Source organism: Gopherus evgoodei, chromosome 15, assembly GCF_007399415.2.
Source record: "Gopherus evgoodei ecotype Sinaloan lineage chromosome 15, rGopEvg1_v1.p, whole genome shotgun sequence".
Taxonomy (NCBI): Eukaryota; Metazoa; Chordata; order Testudines; family Testudinidae; genus Gopherus; species Gopherus evgoodei.
The window spans coordinates 8,695,176-8,710,860 of NC_044336.1; the positions used below are offsets into that span (position 1 = coordinate 8,695,176).

The following is a 15,685-nucleotide window of genomic DNA, read 5'->3' on the forward strand; positions in this document are numbered from 1 at the left end:
TATATTTTATTAAAACCCCTCTTCACATTACAGTTTTTAAAAAGTTAATACATTGACTTTTAATAGCATATTATATTACCTCTTCTTTTTTTCATTTTTGACTATATTTTTGTATCATTGTATGAAAAGGTTTCAGTGCTGCGGCACTCAGGCCAATGTACTAGTCCTCATGTGGCCCTTGTGGTGATCTGAGTTTGAGATCCCTGGCCTAGAGATTGCCTGATGAATGTTTCCCCCAGTAGGAAGTCTCTGGGCTGAAAGTCCCCTGCCGGAAGAGAGGGCACAGAGCAGCCCCCGCAGCATAAAATGCAGACCCACAGATAAGATGCAGGTGATTTTTAAGCCTAGTTTAACAGTCTCTGAATTAGATAAAAAAAAACCCAACAGGCATATCCATTAAAATTTTCCCAAACACTGGTGGCTCACCTAGGAAACCTTCGTGGCTCCCCATGCTGAATTTGGCCCAGAAATGTTAAGCAGTTTACATAAAGTTACACAGCAAGGAAGAGGCAGAGCTAGGAGCAGAACCCAGGGGTCCTGCCTTCCAGGTCTCAACTATGGTCTGCCAGTTACTGGTGGTCCTCTGAACATGAGGGTCATATGGTGAAGAGAATGAATGCCTACAGACAGAGCTCCAAAAAGGAGCAACAATGCTGGCCATTACACTAGAAGTCACTACAATCTTGGTTGGAGAAGAGAAGCCCATAGCCACCAACAGGAAAAGATAAGCCATCAAAAACAAACACAGGAGTCAGCAGACCCTTGGGATTCATTTTAGAGAAAAGAAACTAATTCAATTTTACTATTATGTGCATGTACAAATTCACCAACTGCCAGTGCTGCCACAGGGTTGGGATCATGAATGGGTTTCAAGATGGGGAAGGGATGTGACCATGAGATAAGAAGTGGTCCACACTACGACTAAGAGAGAGGCTATGTGAGAACTCCTGCACTTAACACGTACAATCTGCTATACGATAGTGAAAAGAAAAGGTACACATTTGGCACTACCAACCCTGAGATTATGGCCAAAATTTTCAAAGCTGGTTGCTAGCAGGAGCTACAGACACTCAGTCCCTCTGAAAAATCAGGCCGCTTTTATTTAGGGGCCTAAGGTAAGGCACCTGGGTTTGAAAATTTTGCCCTATGTCTCTCCTTATATAGTACCAGGAAATATGAATCTCAATGAAATTCATTGTTTTTCAATTGTTTTTTATTAACTTAATCAGAAAGGAATGGTGAAACAGTGGCGTTTGCATTTCTAAGAGTGATTACATTCCTTTTTTGGTATTATAAATCACACTTTCACTTCTAGACAAGAATTTAATTAAAACTTATCACAGAGAGCACTTTACATTCATTTATTACAGCACAACACCAACTCATTTACAGAAGGAGAAAGGTGGAGCAGATTGGCAAACAGTCTGTAACACTGCCATTACACTGACCTCAAAGAAATTCTAATACAGTACAGCCAGAGTGCTAATTAAAGTCTCCATTGATTTCTCCAGATTAATTTCAGTCAGTCATTTCACTGTGACTTATCAGGATCTCATTAAAAAAGGCTGTAGTACATTCCCTCATTTATCCAGCTGAAATGGATATTTTTAGATGTTTGTCCAGTGTTCAGAACTCACAAAGAAAAGTTCTTGCTGTCTGCCCCATGAACAGAGTTTCAAATGCAGCATGTTACAGCAAAAGGGCTATCTTCCCATCAGAGTGGGAAGTTTATTTTCCTTTTGTTACAGAGGCAGAAGTGAATTTTATAATCTCCTCTTCATTTTCCTCCTACCTAGAGAAGATGTACATTTCGTTAATATCACTTCAGGCAAGGGCATGAGGTCATTGACTCTATGTTTGTTTTCTGACCCCTGTTAGCTTAGTGCTTTAGGGACAAAATTAACTACACTTCACTGCATAATGGGTGAAACTGATCCTTTCAAGGTTTATTGGTTAGACTTGGCAAGACTCTTTCAAGAGTAATTCTCAATTGTAACTTACAATAGGATATCAAAGTAGACATATTTTTATGTCCTACAAATATACCTAGCTTTACTAGAAATTGGAAGAGGGCATTTGTTTACAGACAATTTCAGATTAAATAAGAAACAAATTGTGCACTCATAGGAAATGAAAGATACAAAGGAGACGTCTTATGGTGTTTCAGACATAAGAATATACCCAAGGGAACTCTAATCCTATATTATTTTTACATTGTCCTTCAACTTCATTTTAATGTGATCTCTCTCTATAAACCTTGATATCTGTATTTATAGTACTACATTTTTAGTGTCACTTTATACTTACCTTCCACCAAAAAAATAGTTGAAAAAAAAATATATATAAGGTCCAAAACAATTCAGCTGACCAACCAATTTTTTATTTTTGTTTTAGTCACCAAATAATATTGAATTTTGTAAACATATAGCTTGCAGATTTAGCACCAGGCACTATTGGGGGGAAGGGGAGAGGAGGAGGAAGGGTAAAAAGAACAGATTTCTACCTTAATTTGGGAAACAATCTGCTTGTCTTACTATAAATGTTAATACATCCCTAAGGAAAACAAGTTTTCTTTAGAGCTTATCTATCAGAAGAAACTTCCCCCCTAAATTCTCACACTTCATTCACTGAAATGCTAAACGTAATAGTAACATTAATGCTGCAGGACTGACCAATGTGTTTTCTTTGTAAACTGAGATTTGTTTGGAGTAGGCATAAGTAGGATTCATTGCAAATTACAATTTGCACGTTAAAAGAAAACCAAGCTCCTAAGGCATGTTTTATTTTGGAACAGTAATTTGAACCAAATGTTATGCAGAAATTAAAATACAATATTACAAACTAGAGCAGATTAGGTTAATACTACATATACTGAACATTTGTAAAACACTTTGGGGGAGAGGGAACTGAAGTAGCACTTTATTTGTATTTGTTTCTCTTCCTTGCAGCATAAAAATAATTTGCTAAAAAGCTACGGTTATGATGCTGCGTGTCATTGATAAGACAATGGTATGTGTTTTAAGAATCACAGAGATGACAAATATTTTCTAGCAGACATTACACAAAATAGATGTAGGGTCATCAAAATCTAAACATTGCCAACTGACTTCTCTTTGTTAAAGCTCCTAAACTGTTCCCTTAAAGCAGTTAGGACCAAATTCTGCTCTCAGACACAACTGGAACTTCATAAAAACAAACTCCATTGAAACAAATGGAATTTTCCACTGGTGTACTTGTGAGCAAAATTTTAGTTTACTTACAGAACCAGGGACAGAACCCAGGTCTCCCAATTCGCAGTCCAATGCCCAATATGCAAAGGGCCACCCCAGTGCAACAAGTTCTGAAGTGCCAAATAAGTTTTACAAACTTTTATTTCAGACATTCTTTTAAGAAAGAGGCAGGGTGAGCAAGATCGACATGGGACTAGGTGCATTTTGCAGACTAGATTAGACTAAGTCTCTGAGACATGAAATGTAACTTTCTACAGTGCCTAGAACACATTTTGAAAGCTATCTCAATAATCAGCTCAGTGTGCGATTCTGCCTAGGGGAGTACCTTTCAGACATACTCACGGATATGTTTGTAAAGAGACAGATGAAAATTTTAGCTGTGGATCTGCCCTATACCAAGTTTAAAGCAGGAGTAGGCAACCTGCAGCATGCAAGCTGATTTTCAGCAGCACTCACACTGCCCGGGTCCTGGCAACCAGTCCGGGGGGCTCTGCATTTTAATTTAATTTTAAATGAAGCTTCTTAAACATTTTAAAAACCTTATTTGCTTTACATACAACAATAGTTTAGTTATAAATTATAGACTTATAGAAAGAGATCTTCTAAAAATGTTAAAATGTATTACTGGCACGCGAAACCTTAAATTAGAGTGAATAAATGAAGACTCGGCACACCGCTTCTGAAAGGTTGGTGACCCCTGGTTTAAAGCATATGAGGAAGGCAAATTAGATGACTGTGTTTGAAGTATGTGGGTATTGATGTGTCTCTAAAGGAGGCTGTATTATTAGTATTGTGGTAGCTCCATGAGGGACCAATCAAGAATCAAGTCCTCATTCTGCAAGACATAGTACAGATCTGCAGTAAGAGCACAGTCTAAGCCCCAAGGAGCTTACAATCTAGATTGGTAACATCAAGAATGTTTGGAGAATTAACAGTGATATGTGAAATTCACCAGTATTTACATATCCATTTTGCAGGTGTTTGTTAAATTTCATTATAAACATTTGGCCTGTCTTCCCCATCAAAAGGGCAACATGCTTGGACATCCTTTTGCCAGTACACCAGCCACTTTCACAGTTAGAACTTGTACTCACATAAGATGATAGTGAGCTAATAGTATATCTCACACTGTGCCTTTAATTCGGGGAGAGGGAGAGGGAAGACCACTAAAAATGAAAATTAAAAATTGAATGTTCATGATCCTGTTTAATATGTTTGTAACCACTATGCATGTTAATTTCCATTTGTAATCACTGACTTAAAACTCATTAAATATAAACTTGAGGTAAAATTAAAAAGATGAGATTCAGCTTAAAATGTAGTGTTGCGCTTGTGTTACACATTATATGGTTTTCTCTTATTATCATGTCTTTTTTTCCTCCTTTCAGTTACTTACGAATTGGGGGACAAAACTGAAAACAATGCCATCTGTAACTTTCTTTTGTAGCTTAGAAAGGTAGGAGATGGATGCATTAGCTTTGCAGAGTGCCAGGATGGTAAAATGCAGCTGTTCAGACATTAGCCAACAGAGAATGAGCAACAAAAGGAAGGAGGAAATCTAAACCAAAAAGGTAGATTACACTACAAATAATTAAAAGCTCCCTCCCTGATCATTTTTCATGGCAAAAAACTAATATATATATAAACATGAATCTTTTCCCATCGTGAAGGCATAGTTCCTAATGACAGTAGCATCAAAGCTAAAGTTCACATGAAACAGGAGGGTAGAGTAATAGCTAAACTCATTTCCGTTCAAAGGTGATTTGCAGTTCTTAATACAAACACTCTTTACTTCAGCAGTAGGGGAAGACAGGGCATGGGGAAGGTCCCTTTTAGTCTAATGCAAAGTTTGGTTTTTGTTATTTTATACTCCAAAAAGTAGAAATAGAAACTTCGCAGAAAAAGTATGCAAGATATTAAACTAATCAGAACTTCATAGGTCAGTTCCACAGAGGTGCTATGTCATCTGTAACATAAAAACAGGCCTGGAATACTTTACATTCTCAAGAATCAAAAAACAGCCTGATCAACAGCCTTGACCCAGCCCTCTTCAGTTTAGAAAACACATGAAAGCACCAGTCACAATCGGTCTCTGCGTAGATCATAACACCCCACTTCACCCCTTTATTTATTTATTTTTATATGATGTCATTTAGTCTTGCCATTTTAATGTCCTGATACTTGTTTCTGGATCTATTTCAGAGTTTTAACTGTCTTCAATTTCAATTACTAGTGTAGGGCCCCAAGCTTCTAAGAGAAGCCACTTAAAATAATCTCACCGAAGAGATGACAGGAAACTTAGCTGTCCATACAGAGCTTAAAGATCCATGCATGGAAGGCATTATAGAACTATTGCTACTAATGAGCTGCGAGAAAATAAAGCAACCACCGTAGAGAAAGGGGCAGCACAACTGAGGGCTGCAAATAGGCTGTGTAGTCATTTAACAGGAGCATTGTGAGGTTTAATGTTTGTAAAGAATTCTGAGATCCTTGGCTAGATGCTGCTACACAGAATTACAAAGCTATATTGCTGACAAGACTGGAGTCACTAACAACAACTGGCAACAAAGATGTCTATCAGTCTCCAAGAACCGTTTTTCCATCCTCATGTTTTATTAATCCCAATCATACACTACTGGAGGAGTACCCTCAAAATAGGTCCAAGGTGAAGAGAATTCTTATGCACTACTGATCAGATGAGTGTTGTCAAGTCTTATTCGGGATATCTCCAAAGCAGTGATAAGCAATGTTGGGATATACATTCAAAATTAGTTTCCACAGATGTAAAATCCATGTGTCTAACAGATGTTGAAAACAATAAAAATCAACTTTTTTAAAGAGAAGAACCCCTACATATCACCTGTACATTGTACCTACTCAGTAGGGTTTTTTTGTGGAAAATTAAGGGCTAAGAAATGAAATACTGTAGGACAAAAGTAAAACCATCTTAGGAATTTTTATTTGATGAACTATAACAGGGGTAGGCAACCTGTGGCACGTGAGCTGATTTTCAGTGGCACTCACATTGCCCAGGTCCTGGCCACTGGTCTGGGGGTCAGGGCTGGCTCCAGGCACCAGCGCAGGAAGCAGGTGCTTGCAGCAGCCAATGAAAAGGGGCAGCACATCCGGGTCTTCGGCAGCGGGTCCGTTAGTCCCTCTCAGAGGGAAGGATCGGCTGCCGAATTGTCGCCAAAGAATGAAGCGGCGCGGTAGAGCAGCTGTTGAAGTGCCGCTGATCGCGGCTTTATTTTATTTTATTTTTTTTAATCTCTCTTCTCCGCTTGGGGTGTCAAAAAAGCTGGAGCCAGCCCTGCTGGGGGGTATGCATTTAATTTTAAATGGAGCTTTTTAAATATTTTAAAAACCTTATTTACTTTACATACAACAATAGTTTAGTTATATATTATAGACTTACAGAGAAAGACCTTCTAAAAATGTTAAAGTATATTACTGGCACGCGAAACCTTAAAATTAGAGTGAATAAATGAAGACTCGGCACACCACTTCTGAAAGGCTACTGACCCCTGAACTATAACAACAGTTATGGTACTATTGTGCAGTTCTAACACCAGAGAGATACTGTGATCCTCTGGAGAGGGCACCAGACTGGTAGTTAGGAGATCTGATTTGTATTCTTGGTTCTGCCACAGACTGGACATGAGGCATTAGCCAAATTGCTTAACTCTGAGCATCTGTTTCCTCATGAATAAAACAGAGGATAAAGCACTTTGATCTATGTTTGAAAAGTGTTTTATAAATGCTATACATTACTATTAGAATAATAAAATATTGCTATTCAAAAATGTGTGTCCAGGATAACATAAATGATACATAACTATAACATATTTAACAAGCTGTTTCCTTTGCTGGTTTGGAGAACTAAAAGAGTAGAGTTTTGCTGACTTTTGAAATAACATTTTATTTTAGGTAACTAAGTTTATGCCACTTAAACACTTTGCCAGACAAGTTATGGAATTTATCTCCATTACTACCTCAATGCTTTTAACATGAAATTGACGAGAACCACTGCTAAACTTAAAGACAAGGAGATCAGAAACAATAATATTGACAAGGCTTGAAGAGATAGGATTTTAAATATTTAATATAATCATTGTAAAATTCCACCATAGCCTAACAAGTGTTTCTCCTAAAATACAGAATGGTTCATATCAATGAGATAAAAACGGAAATAGACCATACAGAAAATATTGATTACAAAAAGATACCATCACTAGAATTTATTTTGCCTTCTTCTAGTGATAGATTTAAGTTTAATCTAAACTTGCTGTCCGTAGACCACAAGCAAGTGCTCAGTGGACTACTTGCAGACCACAGTTCGAGAGTTTCTGTTCCAATTGTATCTCAAACTGTGGTCTGAGAACTCCTAGTAGCCCACAGAACATTTGCTTGTGGTCTATGGACAGCTAGTTCATCACATGGTGCTGGCTCGTTATTTCTAGCAGCAAAATGTGATTAAAAAGAAACTAAAAATGACACAGGTATATTAAGTGATTGCAGTGATCTGTGGGATAACAATTGGGAAGGAAGGAGTCCATAAGACCAGTCTTTGTTTAAAATGTGGACCATACTATGAATAAGATTGAGAACCCTGAATCAGAGAATCTGCATGAAACTGAAAAGTTGCCAATAGTACCTGTAAGTTTGATTTTGGACAAACGTGCCAAAATTCCTGGTAAATCATCCAGTTGTAGCTTCATTTCTTTCCATTGTTTTTCTTCTTTAGATTCTGCTCCTACAGCTGTTGCCAAGTCTTCTACAACTGCAGCTGAATTTACTGCTTTGAACTCATTTCTGTTCAAAGTCTCAGACGAAGGTGGGTGGAGAGGTGAAACTGGTCTGATCTCACGTATAACTGTTTTTTCTTGACCCAAATGTTTTTTCTCAAGGAAAGGAGGTGCAACTGGATCTGACTTTGGTTTTGCTTGCTGACTCAGATCTTTGTTGTACTGTGTTACATACTGAACAGAAAAATATATACTAATTTGAGATATTTTTAACAGAAGAGTTAAAAAGCTTTTCCTATCAATAGCTTGCTAATGACAATAGAAATAAATAGTACTATTACATTTTATTACTATATTTCTTTTATGATTAAAAAAGAGAATTTCATGGTGCTAATATTGCAAAGTTAGCCTGCATTTCAAGTGCTCACTTCATTTACAAAGGGGTGTCTGCAATTGCGCAAGATACAACAAAAGCAACTTTCCAATTCATTGCTGCATAAATAATGTTAGTTTAAATTGAGGGAATTACTTCATGTCTAAATAAATTTTCCCTTGTTTCAATGGAAATATTATTCTTTACTACTTCTTGTTCTAATCTGTTGGGTACTACTGTTTGTTCTACAAACATTTGCTCCACTTTAAAGCATGTTGTGGACACGTATTGTATGGGTATGTGTATATATAATTTAATGTGCAATTAATCTCCAATTATTAGAAGTGTTAGGTGTCTTACAGTCTTTTAAGATACAGTCAACTGGTTCAATAGCCAAAGAAAGATCTCTAAAAGATGATCCCTTATCCACTTGAAATTATCTCCCTCAACTTAGTTTTCCATCATCAATTCCTAATTTCAGTTTAGTTTCCCTTACCTAGTTTATCTATACCTTTATAGAATATTTGAAAGAAAAAATATAGGAAGACAAAGATTAGAAGGGTGTTATTGCACATGATGCTTCATTTCTCCCACTGACAACAAAGAGGCTGAGCTGCAATTAAGTTTTATATTGTGTTTTTTTTGCTGCATTTAAAGCTCCTCTAAAAAGTTTCAGGTAAACAAAAAAGCACTTAGCTTTTCCAACCTCCCATTCTTGTTTAAAATGTTCCATTTAATATATACCAAGCCAAATACACAAACAAGGTGTAGGTTTTAACAATCTGTGGTGCAATACTTGTACAACTGAGTAACAGAGGTTACTAGAGGGGCTTTCTGGGGTTGGTAGGGAGCTTTTCACCTCTGAATGAATAATCTGAATGCAGCCCAAGTCACTAGCAACAAAAAGTCTGACAGTTTGGTAAGCCACATCTGGAATGAGTTATGACCTCACTCTGGTTCCTATTGGACGGATATCCAAAAATACCATCAACACTGAAAGTATCTGGTCCTTTCATGTCAATCACGGCAGACACACCACATAATAGACAAAGACTGAACTATCATCCTAGCACTAGAGATGGGTTGCAGCACATGAAAAGGGACAGTGAGGAGAATTTTACACCACTATTATCCATTATGCATCTGTTCTGTGAAGAGGAGAGGGATTTCCTTGAGCTGTCTGTGACCGTAATAGCTTTGCAGTATAAACAGCTAATGCACTGTCTATTTACATAGCACAGAAAAAATTAACCTATTATCTTAATCTATTCAGGACTTCTCTCAATGAATTAGGACTTAAAGCACAAATTCTGCCTCTCCTTTTGCAGGTTCACTATATTCCAAATATAAAAATTTAAGAAGCAAGCCTGACTTTATACTTTGCCCACAAAAACTTTGGCAGAATTAGATCAATATGTTTACATTTCAGGATGAATATTTTAAAAGGAAAACACACTACTCCAGAAAATGAGTGCCATATACCACTTGTAATTGGTAAACATTTTAATTTCCTATGTAGCATAAGGCAAAACAAAAAATAGTCAACAGGGAATAAGACACTCTCTTGACTTACCATTCGTTTGAGGAAGTTAAGGTGCTGAAATGTAATCCATCTTTTATTGACTACTCCACAACAGTGCATAAACTTGCATGGCATTTGCCGTACTGCTGGTTTCGGAAGGTGCCAGACAAATAATCCTACACAGAAAAGAGAGAATGTTTGGATCTCAATTGTTTCTTCACAGTAAGAATTAGAAGCAAACCCACTGGCAATGCTTACTGTCCTCAGCACCATGCAGCACTCTCTAGAAGGGCTAAGCACAAGCACTACTTAGCTGGTATAGATGGTGAGGGAACCTACAGGATGTTTGCAGACTAGATAGAGGAGCTGAATATTTTACTTTCCAGCCCCCTCTCAGAGTTAGTCATATAACTTTTTCCCCTATTCCCACCTCCATATGCTATAAATGTATTTACCAAGAAACACATCAGCAACAAGCTGGAACATTTGCTTAGAGCAAGTACTTCACATAAAAATAGCACTAGAGTTAAACAGTCACATTAAGAGGAATTTTATGCCAGCCTAGTGCATATCTTTATAACTGATCTTAAAAACCTGAGCTAGTCAAGTGTGCCATCTAAAACCACCATAAAAAGGGAGAATTCAGCTTTAACAATATTTATAAATCTGATGTGTGTGTTTTACACATCCAAAACTACATATGACAAGTCTATGGACCAATAACTAGAATTGTAGGTTCTGGCGAATATACAACCTCATGATTTCTTTAACAGGAATTCATCATACTGTTGTGCAAGTTACTGAGAAAAGAACTACATAACCATTTTTATAACTTGCCAGTGACTTGCTATACATAATGAGGATGCTTTTTTAAAGGAACACTCAAGTAGTTTCTAGGTTTTCATGGCAAAAAAAAATTGTACAAGTGTTATTCAAAAATGCCAGAGAAAGCTTGTTTGCTCTTCTGGACAGGGAGAAAGACTGAGAGTTGGAGGATTTAAATACTTATTTCCAACTTTTAAGCCAAATACCACAACAGCATGTCACTGCATGAGATCAAGAAAGAAAAAAGGATGGAGATAGGTGTACTTTATCTGAATTATCATCAAGAATGTTCTGTTGTACCAGTTTTAACCACTGCATATGGCAATTAGGTTGACAAAGCCTTGTTTGTTTTAACTAAATTCACCTTTTCTGGACTATGCCTCGTTAGTGAATATCTTTGCCATATCAATAACTATTCCTGAGTGAAGGACTCAACATTCCCACTCAAGGCCATAATCTATAATAAGGGTACAACTACTTGCTAAATAATGTTTCTGTATAATGTGTTGCTAAAACTGTTCATTGTACCCCAACTAATACGGGCAAGGATTTTTTTTCTTTTGCCTCAGGCTATGTCTACACTACCGGGGTAATCAGCCTAAGCTACGCAACTCCAGCTACATGAAAAACGTAGCTTAGGTCGACTTACTGTGGGGTCCACACTATGCTGGGTTGATGGGAGACATTCTCCTGTTGACTTACCTTACTCTTCTCGTTTGGGGTAGAGTAGTGGGGTTGACTGGAAACTGATCTGCAGTCAATCTGGTGGGTCTTCACTAGACCCGCTAAATTGACTCTGATGCATCGATCCTCAGAGTGTCGGGGGTGGAGGTAATGTAAACACAGCCTCAGAATCATTTTAATTCAACCATACATATATCACTAAATAGGCTGGAGTTATTTTAGGAGGCTGAGGTGGTAGAGTTAATCTATAGCAGCAGTACTCAAACTGGGTCAGGACCCCATTTTAATGGGGTCACCAGGGCTGGTTTAGACTTGCTGGGGCCCAGGGCCAGAGCAGAAGCTTGAGCCCCACCGCCAAGGGCCAAAACCGAACCCTGAGGGCTTCAGTCCTAGGTAGCAAGGCTCAGATTAAAGGCTCCCTGTCTGGGGCTGAAGCCCTTGGGCTTCAGCTTTGGCATCCTTGCCCAGGACAGTGGGGCATGGGCTTTAGCTTTGCCCCCCCATCCCCACCTGAAGCAGTGGAGCTCAGGCAGACTCAGGCTTCAGTCCCCTCTCCTGGGATCATGTAGTAATTTTTGTTGTCAGAAGGGCATTGCAGTTCAATGAAGTTTGAGAATCCCAGATCAATAGCACAATCTATACGCAAACACTCTTCTCAGAGAAAGTCTCTGTTTATGTATTCTCTATTATTTGTACTGCAGTAATGCTCAAAATCCTCAGTCATGACTGACATCTCAGTGTACTAATCCTATATAAACAGAATCCCTCTCCCAAAACATTTATAATCCAACCCCCTGATCCTGCAAACATTTATATAACTGAATAACTTTACACAGGTGAGCAGTCTCAGTGGGACTCACCTCCATACATTAAACACATATGTATTTGCAGGATCAAGATGTAAAAGACAAAAGGATAAACAGAAGGGGAAAAGATAAAACATACAAGTAGTTACTGTGTGATAAACAACAACATGTTATTCAGGGTTTCAATATTGTTTTGACTTTTTTAAAACAAATAAATCAGCTTTGTCCACCTGCTCCTCAATCAGTCCAATATTTTCTGTAGGTGTAAAAGCAGAACTCGAGGAAGATTTAGAAAAAGAGAAAACAGTGGTTTGTTAGGTCAACCTGAAACTGACAGGATTCTTGACAATCCTGCTGTTGCCTACAGATTTGCTAATAACAGCAGTGAAACTTACTAATGTCATGCTGCTGCTTAAAGCAGCAATGGGATCAGAGGAGCTGTCTGTCTGCAGACTCAGCCAAAGGAAACCACCTCCAACCACATCTGGAAGATTTTCTCTGCCACCCTGAGAATTGTATTGATTTAGTGAAAGATCAGACTCTGTAGGAATTCATGGCCCAGGCCCCCCTTTTCAACGGGGACAGATGTTCATTAAAGAAGGGAAGCTTTGAGTCCTACTGTAGCAGAACTAGAGAAAGTCCTTGCACCCAGTCCAGATAGCACCAATATGACACACACACACACACAGGCTCCACCCTTTTCAGACGCTGTTCTAATCCACTGCCCTCAAGGCACTTCCCTGGCCGGGGCATCCTCCCGCCCCAGGGCTCCCAAGCGCAGCCCAGACACACACATAGCGGGGAAGGGGAGACGCTTAAGGGGTGAAAGGTCCCTCAGACCCCGGCAATGGGAGGGGGCTCTCCTCAGACGGGGGCAGCCGTCGCCCCCCTGACAAGAGATCGGGCAGCTGCGAGTCTCCCCCTCCCCCGCCGGGGGCGCAGGGCTCCGGCGACCCTCCACACACACACACAGAACCTCTCTCGGCCGGGCGGGGGCGGGACCGGGACAGCCCGGCTCGCTCCCTGGCCCACCCGCAGCCCCTGCCCTCCCCGAGTGCTCCCCGCCCCTGCCTTGGGTGAAGGATGCTGAGCCACGCAGGGAGAGGGTGCTGCCCCCAGTGGGTACCTGTGAGAGCCCGGGGTGGGCCGCAGCGCCGGGCCGCGCTCATAGCCCGTAGCGGCACCTCCCGCTTCCTTCTCCTCTCACCGCCTGGGCGGCGCCATCTTGCCCGGTTCGACCGCCAAACTGCTTCCGGGTCAGTGCTTCCGGGGCGGGGAATATGGGTCAGTTGGTGACGGGGCTGCTGCTGCTGCCTGGTACGGAGGGGCTGGGCCGTTGGTCGCCCAGCTGGTATGGGATGTTAGGGCTCCAGGAGGGGGCGCCCTGGGGCGGGGGAGCGGGGCTGGGCTGGGACGGGACGCAGGGACGGGGGCGCCCTGGTGTTGGGGAGCGGGGCTGGGACGGGGGCGCCCTGGGGTTGGGGAGCGGGGCGGGGACGGGACGCAGGGACGGAGGCGCCCTGGGGTTGGGGAGCGGGGCTGGGACGGGGGCGCCCTGGGGCGGGGGAGCGGGACTGGGACGGGAGGCAGGGACCGGGACGCCCTGGGGTTGGGGAGCGGGGCTGGGACGGGGGCGCCCTGGGAAGGGCTGGGACGGGGGTGCCCTGGCAAGGATAGGGATGGGCACTTGGTACCCAAGATCGGGAAACGGCAATGCTGGCCTGGTGGGCACTGGCATCCTGTCAGTCAGGGGTGGGGCACACTGGCATGGGCGATCACGTCTAGACCCATAATTCACATGAGTAATTTGCTGTTATTTAATTTAAACCTGTTTTTAAACCAGTTTAGTTAATACAAATCCCCTGCAGTTGAAGAGTATCTTTTCTAGTTTAGTTAATACCAATTCCTCACTAACCCTGAAATAAGCCTGGTTTAAAACCAAATAAGAGAGTTCACACAGCCGTTTACAGCAGTTTAAATAAGCGGGCTTAAAGCCTTGCTTTTAGTTGAACGGTGTAATTTTCTCATGTATACTAGAGAGTTCTCTTATTCATCTGCTGGTGGGAGAGAATAGAAAAAAAATACATGTCTTAGTTACATTTGAAGTTGGTAGTAAAATAGGAGAGCCCTCTACATGGCAGTGAATGTAGAGAAATCATATAAAAAGGAAACAAGTAGTGAGAAGCATGTGGAGCAGATAAAAGGAGACTCAGTCTGGGAAAATGCCAGGATGTGGAGAAAAGTTATCCAAAACATAGGGACTGTATATTACTCTGTTTGTACGGTCCTTAGCACAATGGGGCCCAGTTTTTGGTGGGTCCCTAGGCACTTCCACAATAAACATGGTTAATAAAATCATCACTGGGAAAGAGAGACCTGGAAAGCAGTATAGCTGAAAGGCTGAAGGCAACAGAAAATTAAATATAGTAATTATTAGAAACATGGGTATGGTAACAAATAAAGTATGTTTTATACGACACACACATACACGTGTGTAACGTAATAAAAACTCAACCAAATATCCAGGATTGCTGCTACTATGTTGAGTTTTGAGCTGATGTCTAAGTGAAATGGATGTAACTGCTGAACACTAGCATATTTGTTAAGAGAGTAAATGGGATGATGAGACATAGTTTTATTTTATATAACATTAATGATAAATGCATTTCATTCTTGCCCCCCTGCACTTGCTGAGTTCCTTTGAACAGCCAGTTCAGATGTTCCCTGCCCCCTGCTCCTGAAAAACCGACAACTAATGAACAGATAATGTAGACAACTACAGTGCACACCTCTATATCTTTGGCTGAACCCCATACTGTGCATCCTAGCAAAAGTCAAGTGGCTCCAAACCTCAGTGTTTTGCAGGGACTCCACTATACATAGAATATTGGACTCCATTTGGTACACATTGGTTCAATATCTATATCTATTTTATGAGAGAATTGTCTAACACAGTGGTCCCCAACCTTTTTCGTCTGGCAGGTGCCAGACGACGAGCCACGGAGGACTGTTGTGGCGGACAAGCATCCGCTGAAATTTCCACCGACAAGCGGGAATGTCAATAGGCGTCGCCACCGAAATGCCGCTGACAAGTAGTGTCATCCAGAGGCGTCGCTGCCGAAATACCGCTGAAAATCGGCAGCATTTCGGCAGCGACGCCTCTGGATGACGCAGTTTGTCAGCATTTAAGCAGATACTCATCCGCCAGCCAGTACGCAGGTGCACTTAGACACCCCAGCGGGTGCCATGGCGCCTGCGGGCACCGCTTTGGGGACCACTGGTCTAACAGTTCATACAAAATGAATGCCAGGTCACCTTTCCAGCAAGCTTTGCCTTTGTATCCACCTATCACTGCTGAAGGCAAGAATTACTTTAGCGCATTATACAGTTTGCTGGGGTAATGGTGTGTGTGACGGGTTCCCCCCTGGGGTGCCACCTGAAACAGGGGTACCACTGAGCCCCCTGACCCATCAGCCTGGGCTCCCACTCACACTGTACTG

General features: G+C 41.0%; 1 protein-coding gene across 2 annotated transcripts in view; it reads right to left on the bottom strand.

The window, feature by feature from the left end:
* LOC115635506 (protoheme IX farnesyltransferase, mitochondrial) overlaps positions 1-13,423 on the bottom strand; it is a 159,894-nt gene extending 146,471 nt beyond the window's left edge. The window contains exons 1-4 of one of the 2 annotated variants that reach the window (XM_030534387.1): positions 13,312-13,386; positions 12,581-12,691; positions 9,922-10,046; positions 7,885-8,209 (exon numbers count right to left, since the gene is read on the bottom strand). In XM_030534387.1, coding sequence (XP_030390247.1) covers positions 7,885-8,209; positions 9,922-10,005 — 409 coding nt within the window. In that variant the 5' untranslated portion in view covers positions 10,006-10,046; positions 12,581-12,691; positions 13,312-13,386. Of the gene's footprint in view, positions 1-7,884; positions 8,210-9,921; positions 10,047-12,580; positions 12,692-13,311 lie in introns of both variants that reach the window. The other variant, XM_030534385.1, reaches the window with a different exon arrangement.
* Between the last annotated feature and the right edge of the window lie 2,262 nt (positions 13,424-15,685).